This window comes from Protopterus annectens, chromosome 2.part2 (assembly GCF_019279795.1).
Source record: "Protopterus annectens isolate FY-2018-M chromosome 2.part2, PAN1.0, whole genome shotgun sequence".
NCBI lineage: Eukaryota > Metazoa > Chordata > Ceratodontiformes > Protopteridae > Protopterus > Protopterus annectens.
Genome location: NC_056730.1, coordinates 948,392,758 through 948,415,646, shown reverse-complemented (window position 1 = coordinate 948,415,646; position 22,889 = coordinate 948,392,758). Strand labels below are relative to the sequence as shown.

Below are 22,889 nucleotides of genomic sequence, written 5' to 3'. Positions count from 1 at the left end.
AAGTGATTCAAGTGGACCAGAGAGGTCATGTTTCATGCTATTTACTAAGCATCCTAAAATGTTATTTGGGCCAATTGATGCAGTGTTTTTGGCCTTGGAAAGTGCAATGAAGATCCATTCCCTACTAATGGTTGGGGAATTATGCGATATTCCTTTGGACTATCGGGTGGGGGAGTGGAGGGGGAAATTTGATTTGAACCTGTCAGCCAAAAGGTTGGTAATGGAATGGCCTCCAGTTCATTGTGGATGATGCCATTTACAATATGTTCTGCATATTGTTGCATATTCCCCTTGATGTTAAAGACATAGCTGTAGAAGACTTTGTGGCTGTCTTTTGCCTGAGAAGCTATTTTTCTTCAAATTTAGCCCTTAAAGTATTAATTAAACCTCTTGGCTGCCTGTTTAGATTGGTCAGGGGTATTTTAGTATGATGGGCTTTGTTCCTGCTATGCTTGACCAAGATTTTTTTTTTCTTTTCTTGTATAACTGATTGCTATTATGATTCCACCAGGGTGGCTTGTCTTTTGAGTTTGTCTTATTCTTAGTATGAGTGAGCTCACTCTATACAGCTATCAGTATACTGTACTGAGATTTTGTAAATAGCTCAGCAAATGCTTTGGTGTTCACTGGGTTTGAGCTGCTTGAAATGTATCCAAAGTATCACTTTATAGAGAGAAGTCAGTTTTGGAATAGTTCCTAAAGGTTTTTGGTTTTGCCTGGTCCCCAGATTTAATTTTTATTTTAAACCATACTAATGGTCAGAGCTGACAAGTGAGAGCATTGCATTAGGTGTAAGAACATTACTCTCACATGTTTGTGAGTACATGGTCAAGGAAGTCTGTACCCCTGGTAGGAGAATGGATCAACTGTTGCAGGATGCTGCTATTAATAAAGTTTAGGAATTGTTGGACTTGTGCATTAGAAGTAGTGTAGGATTCTGCCTTTTACCATTGTGCCAAACCTCAGTTATTAATAAATGGTTCCCTACCACAGGACATCAGTATTAGCCAAGGTACCAGACAAGGATGTGATTTGTCTCTAGCTCTGTTCATATTTGCATTGGAGATGGTAGCTCAGCAAATTCAGAGATATGTGACAAATGTCCAGTGTAATTGGATGTTTTTGTTATGTCTGCAGACGATTGTGTACTAGCAGTAGATGGATTGGTTCTTTTATTGCTGGAAATCATCAATATTTTAGAACAATTTAAAGAGCCTCTGCATTGGAATGTAACTGATCTAAGACAGTGCAAGTAGGAGTAGGCAGGGTGACATCTCTAAGTGAGAGAATTAGATTCGTAGAACTTAGAAAACAAATTATTTTGGACTTGTGAAAGAAGCAGTGTAGGCTTCAGCTGTAGGTAGTTATTCAGAGTTATTTTATCAGGTTTCTATATTGCTAAAGAAGTTGTTAAATAAGGTTTTTACATTAGTTGGTAGTATTAATTTGATCCAAATGGTTGGACTACCAAGAGTACTGTACATTGCTAGACACTTGCCTTTGAATTCCAGAACAACCCCTGACTGAAAAGGTTACAAAATGTATGTGATAAATTTAAATGGAAAGGTAGAGGGGTGAGAATTGCTATAGGTAGGTTACATCTACAGAGAAAATGGGGAGGGTAGGGCATACCAGACTTTGAGTTATATGATCTTGCCGCAACAGCTGCTCTTGTATGATCACCAGACTCATTAGTTCATGTTGAGGGCTTTGCAGGCAAGATAGATTAATCTGGTTAATGAGATAATGGATAGATATGTTAGAGCTCTGAAGGGATGTCTAGTGGTATTGTTTGGCTTAATGCAGATGGGTTGTGGAACAATCATAATTTGAGGATTTTTGACCAGGTTGTTTATATGAAGAAATGGAAGAAAAGAGGGGATTGTATTATGGGAAATTTGTTTCAATACGTCCCTGATGGGTAGTGCCATTGTCATGAATGGCAGCACTTTCAAGTGCAATTTTGTGTACTAGGCAGAACATGGTTTCAATTCAAAGTTGTTAAATCTTGGCTAATAAATGCATGAGAGAAAGGTAAAAATTAGCAGCAATAGATAAGAACCACAGGTGCAAACTCCAGTAAAATACCGTTTACTGGTAAGCGCTTTCGTCAGGTTTAAAATCACCAAACTTCTTCAGACACCATTTTACAAACATGCCCAGCCATTTATACCAGTGTTATAACTACCAGCAGCCAATGACATCAAGTAAACACCCCCACATGATTCATTTAAAGATTCAGGAACCTACAAGTTTAAAAAAATACATGTTCCTTAAAGAATCATTCACAGTACTATTAATGTTGCATTACATCCCTCTACTATTTGAATTTATACATTACGCCACATTTCTAGTGATAAAGAATGTAATTCTATCTATTATAAGCTTTTAATTTAGGCAAACTAGAAATGGACACTATGTCATTTAATCCTGGTGGACAACTAGCATTCAGATAAATCTGCCACCATACCTCTTTCTCTTTTAAATATAGCTTCCATGGTCCCCCACGAGCTTCACTTTGTATCTGCTGTAATACTGCAAACTTAAAAGTGTGTTAGGGAAATACCTTTAAATGTCTATATAAGGCATTGGTTTCCTTGTGTTGTGCTATTTCATAAAAAAAATATAAATCATAAATTTGCATTTGCACTTGTTCCCCCCCCCCCCTTTCCTGTAACTAGTTAAGTCCAGACACAGATTCTTAGTTTTAGCACTTGAATTTGCTTATTCATGATCAGCACTTGTTCAGAACTTGTTGTAAGCACTAAATAAGCTACTAATTACTACAGCACCCAACCTTCCTCATTACCTAGAGGAAAACAGTTTTGGTACTTACTTTCCTCACTTGCTTAGAGAAAAACAGCTCTTGTACTCACTTTCCTCACTTATCTAGAGGAAAATATTTTTTTATTCAGGCATGTCCAAGGGTCAGCTCCCAGTGTTCTCTCCTGTCTATCTGATGAATCTGGGCATCTTGGGGCAAAGTAGAAATTGCCTCATGTACACAGACAACCTCTATTCCTACCAGCCAACACTACAACCTGGGGGAGATGCACTTATCTAGCCAAACTGGAGGTAAGGCTCTCTCCAACCAAGACTGAACTTGACAGTCAAGAGGAGAAGGTAATCACTTGCACCACACCACACATCACATAGTCTCACTAAGTCTACACCACCAAAATCCACTCATAGAACCACAAATACATTCGCAGAGGCTCTCAATAGTAATCCTCTCAAGCAACAGAGACCTCCAAAGTAGAAATGCAAGCAACTTCCACCCCCAACGCAACCCAAATGACACATAGCTCGTGGACTCAGTGTGCCACTGAACCACAGCCAATAAGGCAAAACAACCTACCCAACACACTAGTCATAGGTGACTCTATCATCAGGCACATTGATGTCCCACTCACAATGCTAAACAAGTAGAAGGTTACTGTCAGCTGCCTGTCAGGTGCCAGGATCCGCCACAGAACCCAAGCACTCAGGTCACTCCACAGCAAGTACAAATATGACTCTGTCATTGTCCATGTTGGTGTGAATGACCTGAGACGTACTTCCCTGGAGTACATGAAAAGAGAAATGGAAGAGCTCTCCAATCTTGTAGACCAGGCAGGTTTGACCCTAGCCCTGAGTAGCATTCTGCCATCACCCAGAATGATACTGCAGTACAAGGACAAAATGATTGATTTCAACAATTGGCTAAGCTTCTGGTGTCATTCTAAAGGGATCCAGTATCTGTCTGCCTGGGTGACATGGTCGACAGACCAAGATGCTTTGCCAGAGATGGCCTGCACCTGTCACCCCTGGGATTCTGGATACTGGCTAAGGTTCTTGCTGCCCCTATAGTGCCTTTTTTAGGCAAGGTTCAAATGGCAAATTCACTACCGTAACAGGAATAGGCAAGCAAAAACTGAGGGTGATGCTACTCAGTGCTAGAAGTCTAAATCTCAAAATGCACTCACTCGAGGCACTCCTTAAAATGGAGAGCATCGATATCTATGCAGTGACTGAGACCTGGTTCAAGGCTCCAGAGAGAAACCCTGCACTACCAGGCTATAACTCATACCACACTTTTCGGCCATGTAACCTGGACTGGAACACCAAAGGCAGAGGTGTGTCCATATTCATTAAGCATATCCACACCTCCAGGCTAGTTGCTCAGCATAATGCATCCGAGGTTATCCAAGTGCAACTAACTCTGGGCAAAACTGGAATCCAAATTGTAGCTTGCTACAGATCCCCCACCATGTCCCAGGATTCCCACTCCTCTTTTCTTGATGTACTGGAAAATATTAGGGTTCAACCAAACACCCTAATAATGGGTGATTTCAACTACCTCACCATTAACTGGGAAACCTACTCATGTACCAACTCCTTCACTCCACGCTTTCTGGAATTCATAAACTCCAATGCTCTGGATCAACTTATCCACACCCCCACCAGGGGCAACAATATCCTAGATCTAGTCATTACCAACATGAGTGATCGGTGTTCCACACCTGAAGTCAAAGAACGCCTCATTGGTCCGATCCGACCATAAGCTAACCACCCTAGATATCCACATCCTGCCCCCATCCCCCATTAAGGAAACCACAGTAAAAGATTTCACCAAAGCCAACTTCATGCTTCTTAAGACAGAAGTGGTGAACTTCATGACACCCGTGCAGATGGACATTACAGTTACGACTACTGAATCCTACACAATTGCACTTTATAAGCACTTACACGAGTGCATGGATCGTGCTATCCCAAACAGAACCAAGATGCTAACTTCCAAAAAAAGGAAGCCAATCTGGTGGTCCCCTTCCATAAAGAAACTGTACAACAGAAGGAAGAAACTGTTGCAAAAGAGAGTAAAATCCCATGAGTGGAGGAGTCCCTGGTCAGCCTCAGTAAGAAGCTGCGATCCGTGATAAAATCCTCCAAAGCTAGTTACAAAAACAAAATCGCCACTGTTCTAAAGACAACCACAAAGCATTCTATATTTATGTCAAGAATCTCAATGGCAACATTCAGATCTACTCTGAGTTACAGCACAATGGCACTAAATATACAGACCCAACTGATATTGCCAACATCCTGGCAGATAGGTTCAGTGCTAACTTTACCCCCTCTCTCACCCCCTAAAGGGCCCATCTCTATACCAGAAGAATGCAAAGTTCCTGTAATCACAGCTGCACAGGTAAAAACCACACTCTCCAAAGCCAAGAACACAGCATCCATGGGACCAGACAACATCCCAGGCTGTGTTCTACATGAACTACAGAACGAACTGACACCCCACCTAAGTACCATATTCAGTCATAGTCTCACCTCAGGCTTTGTGCCCGCTGAATGGCGGACAGCGACGGTTATCCCACTCCACAAGGGGAGCCACCATGGACCCCGGGAACTACCGTTCCATTAGCCTGACGAGCCTGGTCAGCAAGGCCATGGAACGTATCATCATGGAACTTATAAACAAAGACATTGGTAATCTCCAAACTCTGGACCCCACCCAGTTTGGGTTGGTAAAAGGCAGATCATGTCTCCTAAACCTGATAGACTTCTTTGAAGCAGTCACCAAAGCCGTAGATGAGGGTAAGGTGGTTCACACAGCCTATCTAGATCTTGCCAAGGCTTTTGACACCATCCCTCACTCTGGAATTATAGATAAACTGACTAAACTAGGTATAAATCCCTATGTCACAAGATGGGTTGCCAAATGGCCCACTGACAGAACCCACCACTGTGAAAGTAGCAGACTCCAAATCCGACTTCAGACCAGTAACAAGTGGAGTACCACAGGGTTCAGTCCTGAGTCCTGTCCTGTTTGGTATCTACTTCTCTGAAGTACAGGCTAACACAGAAGGTCTTTGGCTAATGAAGTTCGCAGATGACTGCAAACTAGGAGCCATAATCGAAACTCCTAATGATGTGGACATCCTACAAAAGGGCCTCACTGAGACAGATGCCTGGTGTCAAAGCCATGGCCTCAAGCTCAATGCCAGAAAGTGCGTTGTCATTCCCTTTGGTAAAAACTCTGTACCCATAAACTGCAATATAGGCGGTAGTATACTTAACACCAAAAGTGTGATAAGAGACCTTGGGACACAGGTGGACAGTAGTCTCTCCTTTGATAATCACATCGCCACAGTAGTCAGGAAATCCTTCTATGTGGCACACCTCATCACAAAAGGTTTCTCATCCAGAAAAAAATAGGTTATTGTTCCCCTCTGCTCATCACTCATTAGACCCATTATAGAGTACAATGCCCCTTTTGGTATGTACCTCACAAGACATCTACAACAATTGGAAAGGCTGCAGAAATACCTCACAAAGAGGATTACCGGCCTCAAACAGATGCCCTACACAGACCGTCTCAAAAAACTCCAGCTTTACTCCATCGCATATCGCCTACTCAGAGGTGATCTTTGCCTAACATACAAAGCTATGTCAAACCCAGAGCTGTTGGACATGCTCCACTTAAAGAAATCCCAATCCCTCTGAGCTACACACTCTAGGGACCAAAACCTTGTCACCACAATAAACAGAACATGCCGGAGGGATAGATTCCTGTCCCAGAGACTTCCCATACTCTGGAATAAACTACCTATCTATATCAATCAAAGCTCCTTATTAGCACTCTTCAAGAAAAATCTTGATGAGTCGATGGGAAATAGGAAATTCACCCTGGGGATCACTTCTGTGGTTCTGCTTGACAGTGGCACAGGAAAATAATTTTCTTGGGTGGCAAAAGCCAAGGTACCTTTTTGGCTGGGCATGTATAAGCCCTAGGGCCAATAGCCTAGTACCTATCTATGAACCTATTCTTTGTGACAATTTACATTTTGTTTTGCCCACATAGTATCCATTGCATTGTGTGCATAGGGCAATATAAACCACTGCTTGAGAAGAGCATCTATATTTGCCCTTTATTTTAATGGTCTTGTTCACTACCTTAATGTTGGACCAAATAAAATTATGTTGGCATTGATGGCACATACCACATGGTGCCATCTGACAGATCAGTGTCCTGGTATCAACGCATTTCCTTTCCAAAATATTTTTTATATTACTATCCCTTCAATATACTACATTAGGGGTTGGTCCAAAGGTGTCCAGCATGTGTAAGTCCCCTTTTTTATAATACTCCAATTTTTGTTTAAAATATCAGTTACCATATGGCTGTCTTCATATAATGTAGTAACAAAAGGACAAAAAGAAGTATCATTAGCAAAAGTTAAACTCCTTTCTTTGCCATGACTATATTCATATATTGCTAGACTACTACTGGTCATAAACTCATGTGATGATTCTACCTGTGTCCCAGGCTGAAGGGGGGGTGATATTAAAATTGACCCTTGTATTAGAGGTACATAAAATCTATTATTTTGCTTCCTTATAACTTCATCCCTTATACTACTAATCAAAGGTAAGGGATGCCCCCTATCCAAAAACATCTGTCCCATTACATCGCATTCACTCAAACAAAATCATTAAATTCAGAAACCATTTGGGCTACTCTTACAAGTTGTCCCTTAATGATTCCACATTTAACATGTGGTGGATGACTACTAGTGTAGTGTAAGTAACAGTTAGAAAATGTGACATGAAATATGGCAGAAGGGTTTTTTTGGAGTGGCAAGGATCAACAAAGATATGTTATGGCTTAAACGAGAATTAAAATGGAAAAAAGTAACCTGTCATGGGCTTTACACAATTCTCATTCAGCACAAATGTAGCATGGAGATGGAGCGATTAATATTCAGGTTGGAGAAGAAGGAGGAAGTAAGATTTTCTGAAGAGGCCTGTTGGCCTGTATCAAATTAGGGAGTAAACTTCACTTGTTTCTAGTGGTACGGGACATCTGTATGAGATGCTGCATATAGGACCCCACTATAGCTTCATATTAGTTCAGGAATAGGGGAAGGAAGTGCTGGAGATCTAGGGTTCTTGAAGTTCATACTATTCATACATTTTGACTATGCAGCAAGTCCTGGTGGGGGGACTCTATTAAGGAATGGGAAAGAATTTTTGAAAGACAGGTCCCAATGACATAGAAATTCTGTCTTCTGGGTCTAGGGGCTGGTTGCAGTCAAATATAAAAGATAATTATTCTCCTTTTGGGAAGCTGGGTAAGAAGTCACATTACTAGAGCATGGAAAGTGGAAATTTTGTAGAGAAAGGAGGATATAAAGAAAATAGCACAGAAACTTAGAAAGTATTTTGTGTTTAAGAAACTTGAAAAAGGAAATCTGTAGTCATTCATAATTGGCTTAAGGTGCATCAATATTATGGAATTGGAAGGGGGATGTTAGGTAATTTTTCACTGAGTTTTAATTTGTATGTTAATATTTATTTTTTTTCATTATTCAGTGCATTGAATCAGTATATTTTCTGTGCTGTGCACTCATTCAAGATGCATTGTTATGGTTTGTTGATACATATGCTGTGTTTAATCATAATTGTACATTGCATATTTGCTCAAATTCAATAAAACATTATTACAGATGGGGTTTCTTTTAAATCTTTTAAATCTAGGGTTAGATGCTGTCCCTTGATAGCCTGGGTAAGCTACAAAAAAGTTTTCTGTGCCCTTCATAATACCTGGACAGTTGTTGTTGTTGTTTGTCTTTCGGCTTTTTCCCGGTAAGGGGTCGCCACAGCAGAACTCCAGTCCGCTAATGATTGGCAGTAGATTTTTACAAAACGCAGAGCTGCCAGCTTGACGCCCAACCTTCAATGAAGGCACACCCATTCACGCACGCATGTCTTTCGAACGCTACCCAACCGCGGGGAGGACATGCAGACTCCACACACAAGGCACTCCCAAGCCAAGCCGAGAATCGAACGGGAGAACCTCTTACTGTCAGGTAACAATACTACCGCCGTACCACCGCGGCATTAATACCTGGACAGTAAAATCTTGTAATAAATTTGGCTTTTATTTTATTAATCACAAAATAATCACCCTGAATGTGGTTATGCACCAGCTTCAGTACAACTGTTCTAAAAGGTCTTGTAACTAACAGCTGAGTCACTATGTTGTTTTCTGTCTTTGGTTACCATGTACAGCAGGCCACTTCTTAATTCAAAGTAGCATTATGTAATTGGGCTGTTGTGTTCCTTTGGTTCCCTGTCACTTGCACTGTTTAGTGCAGTGCCTCCCTAATGAAGCTTTTTAAACTTCACGTTTATCTGTGTACCTGGAGTTCATCCAAATCATTATTGCTTTTCCCAGAATTTTTTTATGGAGTGCCTGGATTCTTTCCCTAGAAAAGCAGGTACTGGCTTTCCCCCTTCATCTAGTTCATCCTCTGAAAAGGCACCTCATAAAAATAATTTTCTTCTGCCAAGACTTAAGTTAGTGTCCCTTTCTGTCCTTCAGTATTTTCCTGATATTCTTTACTTTAAGTCCTGCCTGTGTTTCTGTCTATCTGCTTTGATGCAGCAGGGAGAGGTTATTTCTTCAGTATGAGATCCCTCTGAATCTTCCTCAGTTTCTATACTCACTTATTTTAGTGTACTCTTATTATCTGCGTCCCTCCCTGTGAATGTCCATACTCACTGCTCTTATTACTGTAACAGCTGGAATCTTTTGGCAAGCCTCACCTTCTCCATGATTTTCTACACTGACTTTCTTTATTTTGTTAACTAGAGTCTTTTGGAAAAATTCATTGTTAGAATGAACTAACCATTCCCCCAGAGGCATGCCTTAGCTCTTTCTGCATTTTTCATGTTTACACTCTTTTCTTTACAGATGGTATGTATTTCTGGCAGTATTTTTGGTTGAATGTTTCTCATCCATAACTTCCAAAGCTGTTTTCACTAAGAAAATATCTGGCCAACTTTCATTTCATGTTTTAAGTTAGGCTGCAGGGCTCTGTCGTGTGACACTTCATCTAACAGAGTCAATATTTCTGTGTGTGTTATAAGGTATTCTGTTTTGCCTCCATGCACACATATTATTTCACTTTTCTGCATACAGGTTGTTTTTTTTGCCAGCATGTGCTGTGTTTGGCCTAATGTAGTAATCTTGATTCCAGCTGTCCCTGCATTTATTTTCCCCACCACAATATTTCGATTTGACATGTCTGGTAACAGCACAGTAACCAAAGGTATGTGCCACACTTCCAATGAACAAACAATGTTGACATTTCCATGTTCGTTAACTCTTTTTAGATGGATGTGTGTATCACGTCCAGTGTAGGGACATTGATGTAAATAAGTGATTAATAAAATAGGAGGAAGGAACAGGAAAAATTCCATGTACTGAAGGACATTTTTACCTCTAAGTGCTACAACCATGAATATAAATCTAAACAAAGTAAGTGACTAAAGGGTATAGTGACTTCCAACAATGATTATTGAAACAAGAAAGTTAACAGCTTGGTAGGGTGACACTGATATAGTCTTATTAAATGATGCAATGGCCGCAAAAATGATTTTGAACCAAGAGCTATTTAGCTGTTTAGTGAAATACTCACATTCAAAAAAGTTGGACTATAAAATAAATCAAAAGCAAATCAAGACTTTATTGACAAACACAGTGATAAAAATCCCAATGTCTGCTTTCATCCTAAAAGGATTTCTTCACACTGTAAATAAGAATTTTCAGAAAGCAACTGATATAACTTAACATGTGATATAAACAACATATCAAAACACTGGGCTTATAAAAATTAATTAATGCTTTAATGGCTTGTTTTAATACTGCCTAGAAATTCCTCACAGTATTAATACCCAATGAAGATCTGATTGTGTCTAACCTGCCATGTTTATTCCTTTAAATCCAAAATATCTACCTCATCACCTCCCTATCATCAATGAGCATATAATCAACAGAGAGAAGCCATTTCTTAAAACTGCATCATTTTTAAGAATGTCTAACACATTATTCACATCATCTGATTGTGTAACTTGCTCTGCTCATAAACTCTTGAGTTGTATGTGCTCTTCTACTAGTATAAAGCAATACAGGGCATGCAGAGCAACACACAACATAAATACATTGTGTTTAGAGAGATAACTGATGAGGCAAGGGATTCTAAAATATTGTCATTAGATTGCTACAGATATATTAATAGCATTAGTAAAAACATATTAGTTACAAAAAACAAAAAAACACAGCATTTCGTGCCATTCATAAGACTCAGAATCACCCCTGATGTTCTATTGTTCCCCTTCACAAATACCCTTCAAATTCTGTTTTTTAAGTAAAAATGAATTTATCTCCCAAGACATTTTATAAATTGTAATGACCACTTATGATTCACTAGCTGTTAGTAGGGACACAGTTAATCTTGTGAAACTCGATGGTAAAAAGTAAAATACAAGGACCTAACTTTTTTATTGTCCCTGATTAATATGGTATTGATTGGTCTTGGTGTCATTTAAAGCATATGATCTATATATAGAATCTCTTAAAAAATGTTACTTATTTTTGCTATAACCATACTTGATGGATAACCTTCGGGAACAAATAAGTCTACTGCCTACTGTATGAGTGGTGCATACTGAAATAATCTAAATAACTGTTATTCATATGTTCGTAGGCGACTACTAGGCTGACTGCTTCAAAGGGTCATTTTAAGTGTAGCCAATAACTTTAGGTCAGAATCAAACCCTGTACCATGTGCCTATGAGGTGAAGGCCTTACCTATTATGCCAAACCCACCCCATCATCTCTTTCTTGTAAGTTTTGATATGTAAATGTCCATCTTGTGTAAAAAATAATTAAACACATGCAATTAGTCTAATCAAAGTTATATGTTTGTTGTGTAAATAAAAAAAATCAGAACAATGATTCAAATATAAGAACAAAAAATAATTTCATCACTCATGCATATCAAAACTATATAATTTCTTTATTTATTTTATTTATTTTCCATTTGTTTACTGGGAAAGTCCGACTGTGTCTAAGCAGACCCATTTTCAGTGGAGGCCCGGGGAGAAATGCTCCAAAGATATATACTTTTCCCAATATTTACAAAGCTTTACAGTAATTTACAATCATTTACATGGTACTAATATATCTAGGTAATTGGTCACAGACATAATGACAGTTGGTATGTAAAATGTTACAGGCTAGACTTGCATGGAATAGTTTTGACATTAAAGAATGGTAGAAACGTATTATGTACTGTTAGAGTTCTTAGGAAATAAAATCTGTGGCTGGAGAACATCATGCTAGGTTAAAGTTACGATATGAAAATAGGAGAGAACATGAGGTTAGATTTGAGATTAAAGATATGAAAGCAGGAGAGAGCAGGAGTGGGAGGGTAGTAGATAGGAGTTTTTAAATTTAGTGATTGGCAGGGGACAGAGGAGAGAAGAAAAAGAGGAAGAGGTAAAGGCTCTGTTGGATGTCAGACTTGTATGGATGTTTACACAATGATTAATCGGGCCTACTGCAGTTGAATCATCATCTATAAAATGTTTGCAATGTTTTATATTCTTCCAATGATCAGATTAAATGTACACCTTCTCCCACACAGACTTTAGAGATTAGCATAATTAGATTCCATTACTGTACCCATGGCTACTCCTCCTTTTTGTATAAAATATTTTGTCAAAACAATAACATCGTCTGACAAAGCAACATTTTGTTATTTCAATCAGTAATCTAGTCAGACTTGCAAGTAAATATCCATATCTATATCTAATGTTTCTACTTTGATAGTCACTAAAATATCTCCTTCAATCACTGCAATGTGCATTAGCTTTTTAATCAAATCTCTTATATAAGAATCTTACTTTTCGCAGAGTAAAAATGGGCATCACTTCAGTTTTACTGCAAGGAGTGGTTACAGTAAGTCTAAGTTGAGGATCTCTCAGAGTTTTATGAATTCTATGTAAGTCAAAAACATGGCTGACTTTTGTGTGATAAATGCACAATTATACCATGACCCCCCATTAATATTATGCCATTATTTAAGAAAATAATTATTTCTTAAATAATGTCATAGTATAATATAGCAACTAATTCTGGGTGTGTGGGTTGTGGCGGTTTTTTTACCTCGGTTGTCTTTGTTTCGGGTTCGGGCCAGCCAACCGTGAGTAACCCCCCACCGTGAGTACCTCACCATACCCTACACATAATATCAGATGTGTCAGCACTGATTAGACCCTCCAAACTCCATCTGTTTCAACCGGACCTTTCTGGACATCAGCATTTAAGCCCCAGTGCTAGATCCACATTTTAAGATTCTACTGCTGCCTAGTGTACTTTTAGTAATACAGGCTAAACATGGGCAGGTGCAACAGAATCAAAGGCACCTCTTATTTCCCCATTACAGCATTTAATATTTTTTTTCCCATAATACAAGCACTATTTAATTCAGGGAATTCAATAGCCCTTGTAGCTGAGTATCCAAACAAAACTAAAATAATTTTGTAAATATAAAGGCTTGATGGCTTCTTTCACCAAAACAAGTTGAACCTTTAGTCATTTTACCCCAGGGTGTTGTGCTCTTAGATTTAGCATTTTACTAAGAGGAATTGGGGTAAAAGCCATCTTTTATATCCCTCTTTGAGGGGCTATGGATGACTGTAATATCATTACAATGGCTGTTTAGAGTTATTCTTATTTCAGTGAAAGAGTTATAAAACTATGAAAGTTTAATGCATCTAGTCCCAGGTATTCTTTATAAACATACCTGCAACCACTTAGATTAAGAAATCTGAACAAAGCCACAGATAATGGAGGGACCAAGGCCCCAAAATAGAGACACTTTTTAAATATTGCTCTTACAAACTAAGAAAGTTGATAGAATAACAGGCTTTATGTTAGTATGAATTTCCAAAGGATATGAAGTCTGAAAATCAAATGTCTGCCGTTATTTCCTGACTTCAGTCCTCAATGATTTACCACTGATTTGCCAGATAGCTACAATTTTATAAGAAATGGAACAAAAGTATAAGTCAAAAATCTGGAAATACTGCAAAAATCTGGAGAGTTGAGAGCTATATTTATAAAAGGGAATGCAGAAACATCTGTCTGTAAGATGTTGAACTTACCTGGAGGTACTAAAAGCTGTAACATGTGGTACCATTATCGACCTGTTATGCAGTCACAGCAAGATGAAGAGATCCAGCCTTATGGCTCAGTACAATAGAGTGTGGCAGTTAACATGTTGAAAAAATGGCAAAAAAGATGTGAGATGCAGAAAGCATAAATAAGTGCAAATAACCTGGAGGGTGAGACAGGTGTCTAACATCTACTGTGCTTACGAAAACTTTATTGTTTAGATTTTTTTTGGTATTATATGTTTGTTCAAATCATCACCTTATTAAGAGTCAGCAAAATCCAAATCTGACATACCATTTCATTTGTACATTTATGCTAGTCCTGTACAGAAGAACAGAGATGAGCATGTGATGCATATTGTTATGCACTTGTGAATATGAATTGCATGACATTTTATTAAAGTTAAAAAGGTGTGACAAAATGTGTAATTCTGTGCACTTGGAATAACATGATCACAGAAGCTGTAGTGAGTGAATTAGCTTTATCCCCAGGGATTAGTCTTGGGGCCTCTGTTGTTTGGGATATACATTTCTGAGGTGCAGGCCAAAGCCACTGGGCTAGGGTTGACCAAGTTTACAGATGACTGCAAGCTGGGCACTGTCATCAATTACCCTAGTGATCTGGACATCCTCCAAGAGGGTCTCAGCCAAATAAATAACTAGTGCCAGAAGCATGATCTCAAAATGAATGCCAAAAAATGCATCATCATCATCCCCTTTGGGGAGAGTGACATCTCCACAAATTATCGCATTACCAAAAAGGTCCTAAGCACACAATCAGTTGAGAAGGACTTGGGCACTTTTGACCATCATATTGCCTCCGTTGTACGGAAAGCTTTCTACATGGCCAACCTCATTAGTAAAGGTATCACATCCACGGACAAGGAAGTCATAACATCCCTGTATTCTTCCCTTATAAGACCCATTATTGACTACAATGCCCCTTTGAGCATATACTTCATAAAGCACATGCAGCAGCTGAAGAGACCATAGAGGTTCCTCACCAGGAGAATCTGGGGTCTCAAACATCTACCCTACACAGATAGGCTAAAAGCTCTGTCCCTGTACTCAGTCTCATACAGATTGCTCAGAACTGACCACTGTCTGGCATACAAAGCAATCTCAGACCCCGCCATGATGGCAAGGCTGCATATCCGCAAGTCAGGCTCCACTCGAGTAACCCACATGGGTGACCTCAACCTGGTCTGTGACATCAATAGAACTTGTTGGCAGGACAGTTTTGTGTCCCAGAGACTCTCCCTTCTGTGGAATAGACACCTTGTCCACGTCAAGCAGAGTACCTCATTAACACTTTTTAAGCACAACCTGGATAACTGGATGGGGAACAGAAAATACACCCTTGGGATTCCACCTGTGTCCCTTCTGGACAGTGGCATCGGATGCTGACTTGTTGGAACATGGACTAAATTCTTGGCTAGACTTGTAAGGGCCTCAGGGCCAGTAGCTTAGCAACTTCTATGATCCTATGAAAACCAATAGATGAAAACACTGCTGGTCCTTTCATTCCAAATTATCTCATAATGTAGAGTATTTGCAGTTACTCCAGTCGTTATGGAGATACAGAGTAGTCAGCATGCTGCTTTATGATGAGAGCTAGTTATTCCACCTGCTGAGTGAAAGATAAAGCAGTTTATGAGAACACATTACTCAGTCTGTTACAGCATGTATGTCCTCTTTCTTCACAAGTTGCAGGTTTTGTAAGTATTTCATTTCATTTTTATCTGTTAGGTTTCCTGTTCAGTTCAACTAACAGACATGAGCAGTTTCTTGCACATTATGTCTGCCATGTAAGCAACCTCTTTTCAAATCTTTACCCTCGCCTGCTCTTCATTAATATTTGTTATCCTGTGATTGTCACATTAACTGTCTTTTCCAAACTGTCCCCTGCATCTAGTTTTGTGTTACTCATTGCCTGACATGTCATCTGGTTCTTTGCTGAATGGGAGCATCCAAACTTTGTCCTATCTTGTTACCATACCTGTCAACCTCTCAGTGAGCAAAGACAGAAATAATGGGGTGACAAAGGACCAAAACTAAGGACAGATTTTAAATATTGCTCCTATAAATTTAGAAAATTGATAGTGTAACAGGTTTTGAATTATGCATTTTCTGAAGGATTTGAAGTCTGAAACTCAAATGTGTATGCCATTATTTTGTATTATTTATTTACTTTAATCCTCAATGATTTGCCAGACAACCACAAATTGTATCTCTACATACATAAAAACCGACAATAGTCTCCAACAGAAGGCAAGAAGCCAAGGTACCAGAACGTGTTAATAAAATAAGTTTTTGTGTCCTGTTCCAGTTCGTGTTCCTGTGTGTATTGGAAACCATAAATTTTATTAAGAACACACCAAAAATATGAGGGAAAAATCTGGACATTCTGTGAAAATCTATACAGTTGAGAGGTATAAGTTGTTACCCGTATCTGTCATGTGATTGTGAGCTGCCGCTTAGCGAAAATGCACTGATCCCCATTTGCACTATTTTTGTTAGTCCAAGACTTGTACCTTGTCTGTTCTCTGAACTGTACAGCCTTCTGCTCTTTACTAGTATTTGTTACCCATGTCTATCATGTGAGTTACATCCCCTCTCTAATATTTGTTTACCTCTAAATTCTTCTTCATTGTCTTCCCCATGATCTCCATCCTTCCACGATCGTGCATCTTTCCACAAACATTTTCACTTTGCAGTTTATAGAGAAACTGCTCTGCTTATGTTAGTACAGAAACTGTCTTCTAATGTTTCACACCGTGTTAATGACTTAAGTTCTTATTTATTTGCTAATTATTGTCTTTCTACTGAGCATATTACCACACAGTTTAATTTTGCATTGTATTATGAGACATACAGTTCTCAGTGATGCTACTATTTTATGATTTATTTATTTAATTTTGTTATTGTTTAATGTAGGCTAATTAATAAGAGTTCAGGCTTCTGATGTACTGATTCCTGGGGGAGACAGACTTTGTGCTGTGACTACAGTTCACAGCTGTACTGTTCCGCCTTATGCACCTAAGATTTTCTCAGTGTTATCACTTTCAGAATTTTGTAACGTTGTTGATGTGTCTTATCGGTGCTTTTTTATGATGAAAATTTATAACATGCTTTGATTGAAAGTTAGGAAACCATCACGGGATTCTGTTATTCTGTTCCAGTTAGTAATGGTGTATTGCTTCATGAGTTTTCCTGAAAAAAATATTTATTTTTCCTAGTAGGAACAAAATACAGACAAAATATATAATCAAACTGAAGAGGAATTTAGAAAGAATGAGCAGAAATAAAGCAATTTTAAAGACAAAAACACCAGATAATTTCTTAGTATAAGTTGTCTCACATAGTGTGGATAAATAATGCAAGGTACTTAGACAGAGCATGTGTTAGCTACTTTGTATTTTCTGAATAATGCATGCCAAAAAATAATAATAATAATAAAAAAAAAAACAAAACAGTACAAGTACAAAGAAAGAAAACAATGTAACATTAACTTGGAGTGTTGCCATGTCTTTTCTGCAGATAAAGCTGAAAGAGATTTTTGAAACACCAGTGGAAATAAGCCTTGTTCTGGAATTGGTCACAGGAGGAGAGCTGTTTGACAGGTCTGTAATCAGCTAAAGTCTTTAGTTAAAACTAATTAAAGTGAGCTATTTGCATTCTCACTGAACAACAGGATGAATATTGCCAGGAGTATATTGACAAGCTCAGCATAACATACCTAACAGTAATACAAAGCTGATCTGTTATTGTGCTTAAATTATTCTGAATCGTTTCTCCTGAGGATCATCTGTTAATTCTAGTCTTAAACAAATCCATTTCTATTTCTTAGCCATGCTGAAAAATCACTGAGGGTGAAACCTCTTCTTCTCATTTGCACTAAAAGAGCAGCAGGAAGTGTGCATATATTCTTCTGTTATACACAGCATTGAGATGTTGGCAGGGATTGCACAGTTATTGCTCAGCCACAGGTTTTGTGGTTATCTGTTGTTAAATCACCAAAACAAATTCTGAAGAAGTTAGTTGAAGATGAAAGCACTTAATGAACAATTATTAGCACTTGTGTTCCATTTATTTGTTTTCAGTATTTTATTTCAGAGTTTAAGCAAAGGTGTCTTCCAAATATTTTTGTTAGTTAATATTCAACCTCAAGGACTATTATACCTTACATCAGTATGATTGCTATAAAGACACACACAAAGATTATAAGGCAGTAATTTGCATTGGTAGCATGTATGTATTGTTTACAAATCAGTTTTGATATCCCCTCCATAGTTAATCTTGTGTACTTTTGGTCCATATGACCTCCCAACTTATTTTTGTTTATTAGAAATGAGAGGTCACTTGTAAACACCCAAGGGTGTCATGATAAAGGATAGGAGCTTGGTGCATGCCCTGCCTGCTGTCCTTCCTGATACATCAAATGCAGTAATGTCAGGACTAGAATGACATGCTGGCTTTCATAAGTATGTTTCACAACAAATGTCAATCTGCATCCCTCAGGTCACTGACTGCCTGTGTCAAACTGGCATCTAATGGGAAACTGCCAGGCAATGCAGAAAACATTCAAATCCCCCAAGAGACGAGAGCTGGCTATTAACTTTTAAATCCTACCATCCTTGGAAGCACCAAGAGATGAGAGCTGGCGATTAACTTTTAAATCCTACAATCCTTGGGAGCACCAAGAGATGAGAGGTGATGATTAACTTTTAAATCCTACCATCCTTGGGAGCACAAAGAGCTGAGAGCTGGCGATTAACTTCTAAATCCTACCATCCTTGGGGGAACCAAGGGACGAGAGCTGTTGATTAACTTTTAAATCCTACTATCCTTGGGAGCACTGGCTATCTCATGGGATATGGCAACTTGACTTGGTTACTGTGCACCAAGAAAACTCCATGTATCCGTGTTACTTGACTAAAAGAATAAGGCCACTGGTGGTGAGTGAGTGCCTTTATTAAATAAACACTAAGGCTTCTCACTGTAGCATTTTATAGGTTATAATGATCAAGAAACTTCACAAAATCATCAAGAAGTTGGATAGCCAGTGCACAAAAGCAGCAGTTGTAAGAGATGTCCTTCTGGGGGGGGGGGGGGGCTCTATAAAGCAAGTACAGACTTACAATAATAAAAATGTTAAGGTTGCATACAGCAGCTAAAAGATGAACCGATGAACCAGGTTAAAACAGGAAACAGAGAGGGAGGTGTGACAACCTGCAGTTCCTATTGACCTTGCTGAGCCTGTGGAGGGAAGGACGTTTGAGAGTTTCTGGAAAATGAGTCATATTTGATTCCTAATATTCATCCACATTTACGTTTACATCTAGACACAGCCCACTATGTCAGGAAAACTGAAGGAGACCCAGGGTAATCTAGGTGCTTTTGTGTACATGCACCAAGCCAAACAGAGTGAATGTAAAAAAGGTTTATAGAATTTAATGAGGTATTTCTGGTTGTTCACTTGTTCGAGTAGTCAGGACCTTTGTTATGGATGTGCAGTGGAACATGAAGAGCTTTTTGGAAGTGTTATTGCATTCTAGGTAAGAGGGTACAACAGCTAAAATGGTTTTCCTAATTGTCTGGGGCTTATATGAAAGGAGAAATACCAAACCTTCTTACACTATGGTGTAGCCACTGTGGTTTTACAGTGAGAAGGTGGAGTGCAGCAAAACAGAAGTTTCATCACAAGAGAATAGAACTCACCCCACTCCTAATTTTGAGGGGAGATTTGTAAGGAGGGGACACATGCAGTTCATTTATGTAGGGACAAGCCGTATATCTAACAGAAGCCTACAGTGAAAGATTCTGGTTGGAGCAGGGATTTCTCCCTTTTGACAGAAAATGCTGACCTGAGACACCTGAGAGACTGATGGAAGGTCTTTGAGTACATTGGGAAGTTGATAATTTGATTCTATCCAAAGGGGGAAGGAGAAAGAGCTTGCAGACAGATGGTTCTGGGAGGCTGGCTGTCATGGGAGGACTTGATCAATGCATGTAGAAATATAGATGGGGTAGACACCCTTTGATGGGCATGACATGAATTATATTGGGAAAGGCAAACCCGTTTGAAGACTGACTACCCAAAGTAAGCTTGAATGGGTACTGTGTGGTGCTTCTAATTATGGAAAGCTTCATTTTGATGAGTTGTGTGTTTCACTTTAATCTTTATTGCTGCCAACCCTACTGATTTAAGGCTTTATGGAAGCCAGGCTTGTAGAGTAGGTAACAGAAGCAGGACAGCATAAGGGATGATGGGAGAGGACCAGTGGGCTATGCTATATTGGCAGTAGAAAGGAACTTAACTGTGATGCCATCTAGTGGCATGTAATACTTAAGAGCTGTTGTGATCAGCTGTTTCTGTAGTTAAATATTCTCTTCAGTGTATCTGTCAGAAGATTTTCTCAGGCTGAAGACATCCTAGCGAAAGAAACTGGCTTCTGAATAACTAAATGATTGTGCAGCTCTCCATTATTATCTTTGTGCCTATAGATTTGTATAGGTGACATATGTTCATATGGATTTGGGAGGGTCTTATGGCTTTTGTGGTGTGGTTAAGAATTTGAAGGCGCATCGTTACAGAGATCATATACATATTTATAATGATAACTGTATGATTGATTGAATCTGCCTTAAGTGACACACTGCTTCATCAAGAATTCTTCCTCTTGCAGTTATTTTGTGTGACCTCATGTTTGCTTATAATAAGTAATGATATTTGATCCATACATGAGGTTGTGAAGGGTTTAGCTCCAACATAACTACAGGCATTTACTTAATTACCATTTCTTTTATGACAGAATTGTTTATTACGTAAGATGGACTCTATTAAGAACACGTTATCTGTTTGAAAACTATACAGGCAGGAGATTCCATACTGCTGTCAGCTCATTTTGGAATTATCATTTGTATGATTAATACTGTCTATTGAGTGTTTGATACTGTGTGTAGAAAGGTGTGAGGGGTGAGTTTTTGATTTTTCTGCTGTGGCATATAATAAATAGTAAAAGGTGTAAAACTCTCATTTTTATTTTTAAAGATATATATGTAGATTAATTTGCAGCACTATCTAACTTTTTACTTCAGCAGGGATCTCTACATTTTTATTATAAAAACTACAAGAAAGACATGGTAAAGCTAAAGTCTTCACTGTGTAATACCTTAAACATCATGTAGTGGGAGCCCATGGAATATATACAAATGACCACTTAAAGACATGCTTCAGCTGCAGGGCTTCTGAATGCCCATGACTTTTTACTTTTATGCTTACAAGTCTTTACTGGTGAATTTAGGTCAGTAAAGACAAACCCTGTGAGCTGCAGAGCATGCCATGTAGTGAAACATGACATGCTTTACAGCTTGTGGGTTTTGGCTTATGAGAGGGGAGTAAGCAGATATGGTCTTTAAAAAAGAGGGGGAATGTCAAAATTAGGTTTGGAGGATGTTAGGCATTCTCTAATGCTTGGCAGACAGATAAAGCAGGAGGTGGCGTTAATGCAGGAAATGACGAGCAGAAACTTATGAGAAAAACTGGCAAACGTGTTAATGGGAGTTTAGTTGTGAAACTGTGGTTAGAAAATGGAGATACGCAAAGGAGTTAGGATCTTCAGATGCTAGGATGGGACTGTGGGCAGAGGAAAGGAGACTTGGGAGGCCTGGAAGGACATATGTAGAGTTGGTCATGGAAGCTAACTGGGACCAAAACCTTTGAGATGGGGGTGTGCTGATGTTATTGGTTGCAGCACCAGATGACCCTCTTAAACGTGATTCAGAAGAGCAGGCTTTGATGTGCAGCAATACAGAGATGAGAGAACAGAGGATAACAGAAAATTTGACTTTTGTATTTTGGACCATCTGGGGTATTAACAACCCATTAAGAAAAGGCAAGATTCTGTTGAGGATGAAGAAGGTAGATCGTCTGGTACTGGTGGTGCAAGAGGTACAGGTATCCTTGAGAAAAGCAAGAAAAATGAGGAGGAGGGTAGAGGAGCGGAGATGAAATGGGAGGAGAGGGAATGAGGGGAGAGAAGATGGGAGGAGAGGAAAAGGGAGGGTAAGAGAGGAGAGGGGAGGAGAGAAGAGGGGAGAGGAGAAGAGAGGGAAGGACAGGAGAGGAGTGGAGCAGGAGGAGAAGAGAGGAGAGGGAAGGAGAGAAGTGGAAAGGGGAGGAGAGGGGAGGAGAGTAGTAGGGAGGGGAGGGGAAGGGAGAAGAGGGGAAGGGAGGAGAGGAGAGGAGGGTAGAGGGGAGGTGTACTGTGTGATGATGGCAAAAGACATGGTGAGCTGTAGAACAGAAGGTAATGCACAATGAAGAAGGATGGATGTTGTGTTTTAGTATAGTAAGGTGAATGATAAAGTTTGTTTTGGAAACATTTTGTAGTACAGACATGGAAAGCAGTAGGGCATTCAGACAGTTTTTATGCCCTGTGAGGATCATCAAATGGAAGGAGATAGTGACATTGAAGGCAGACTTTAATGCAGTATTGAATGCATGCATCGAGAGGCATTATATATCAGTCAGATATCATGAGGGGACACAAACAGCACTTGAAAATGACATACAGGAGGCAGGTTTATTAGATTTGTGGAAGTAACACTGATGGAGAGGAAGGAATATGTTTATTTATTTTTGCTCCATGGACCTTTTCCAGTTAAGGGTCAGGCCACAAAGTTATGGGTAAATACTATATGCATGGACGGTATTAATCTGGCCAGTCAACCAGAATGTTTTTGGGAAGAGAGTAAAACTGGAGTGCCTAGAGAAAACTCATGTTTATATGAGAAAAACTATAAAGTAGCTAGCTATCTTATCTGCAAGCCACTCTGCTGCCATTTTACCTCATCTAGTGATGGCAACAAAT

At 39.1% G+C, this 22,889-nt stretch overlaps 1 protein-coding gene across 1 annotated transcript in view; it reads left to right on the top strand.

Moving 5' to 3' along the window:
• Window positions 1-22,889, top strand: part of CAMK4 (calcium/calmodulin dependent protein kinase IV) — a 1,096,576-nt gene that overhangs the window by 350,694 nt on the left and 722,993 nt on the right. The window contains exon 4 of the mRNA XM_044064475.1: window positions 17,554-17,636. Within this exon, the coding sequence (XP_043920410.1) occupies window positions 17,554-17,636 (83 nt within the window). The remainder of the gene's footprint in view (window positions 1-17,553; window positions 17,637-22,889) is intronic.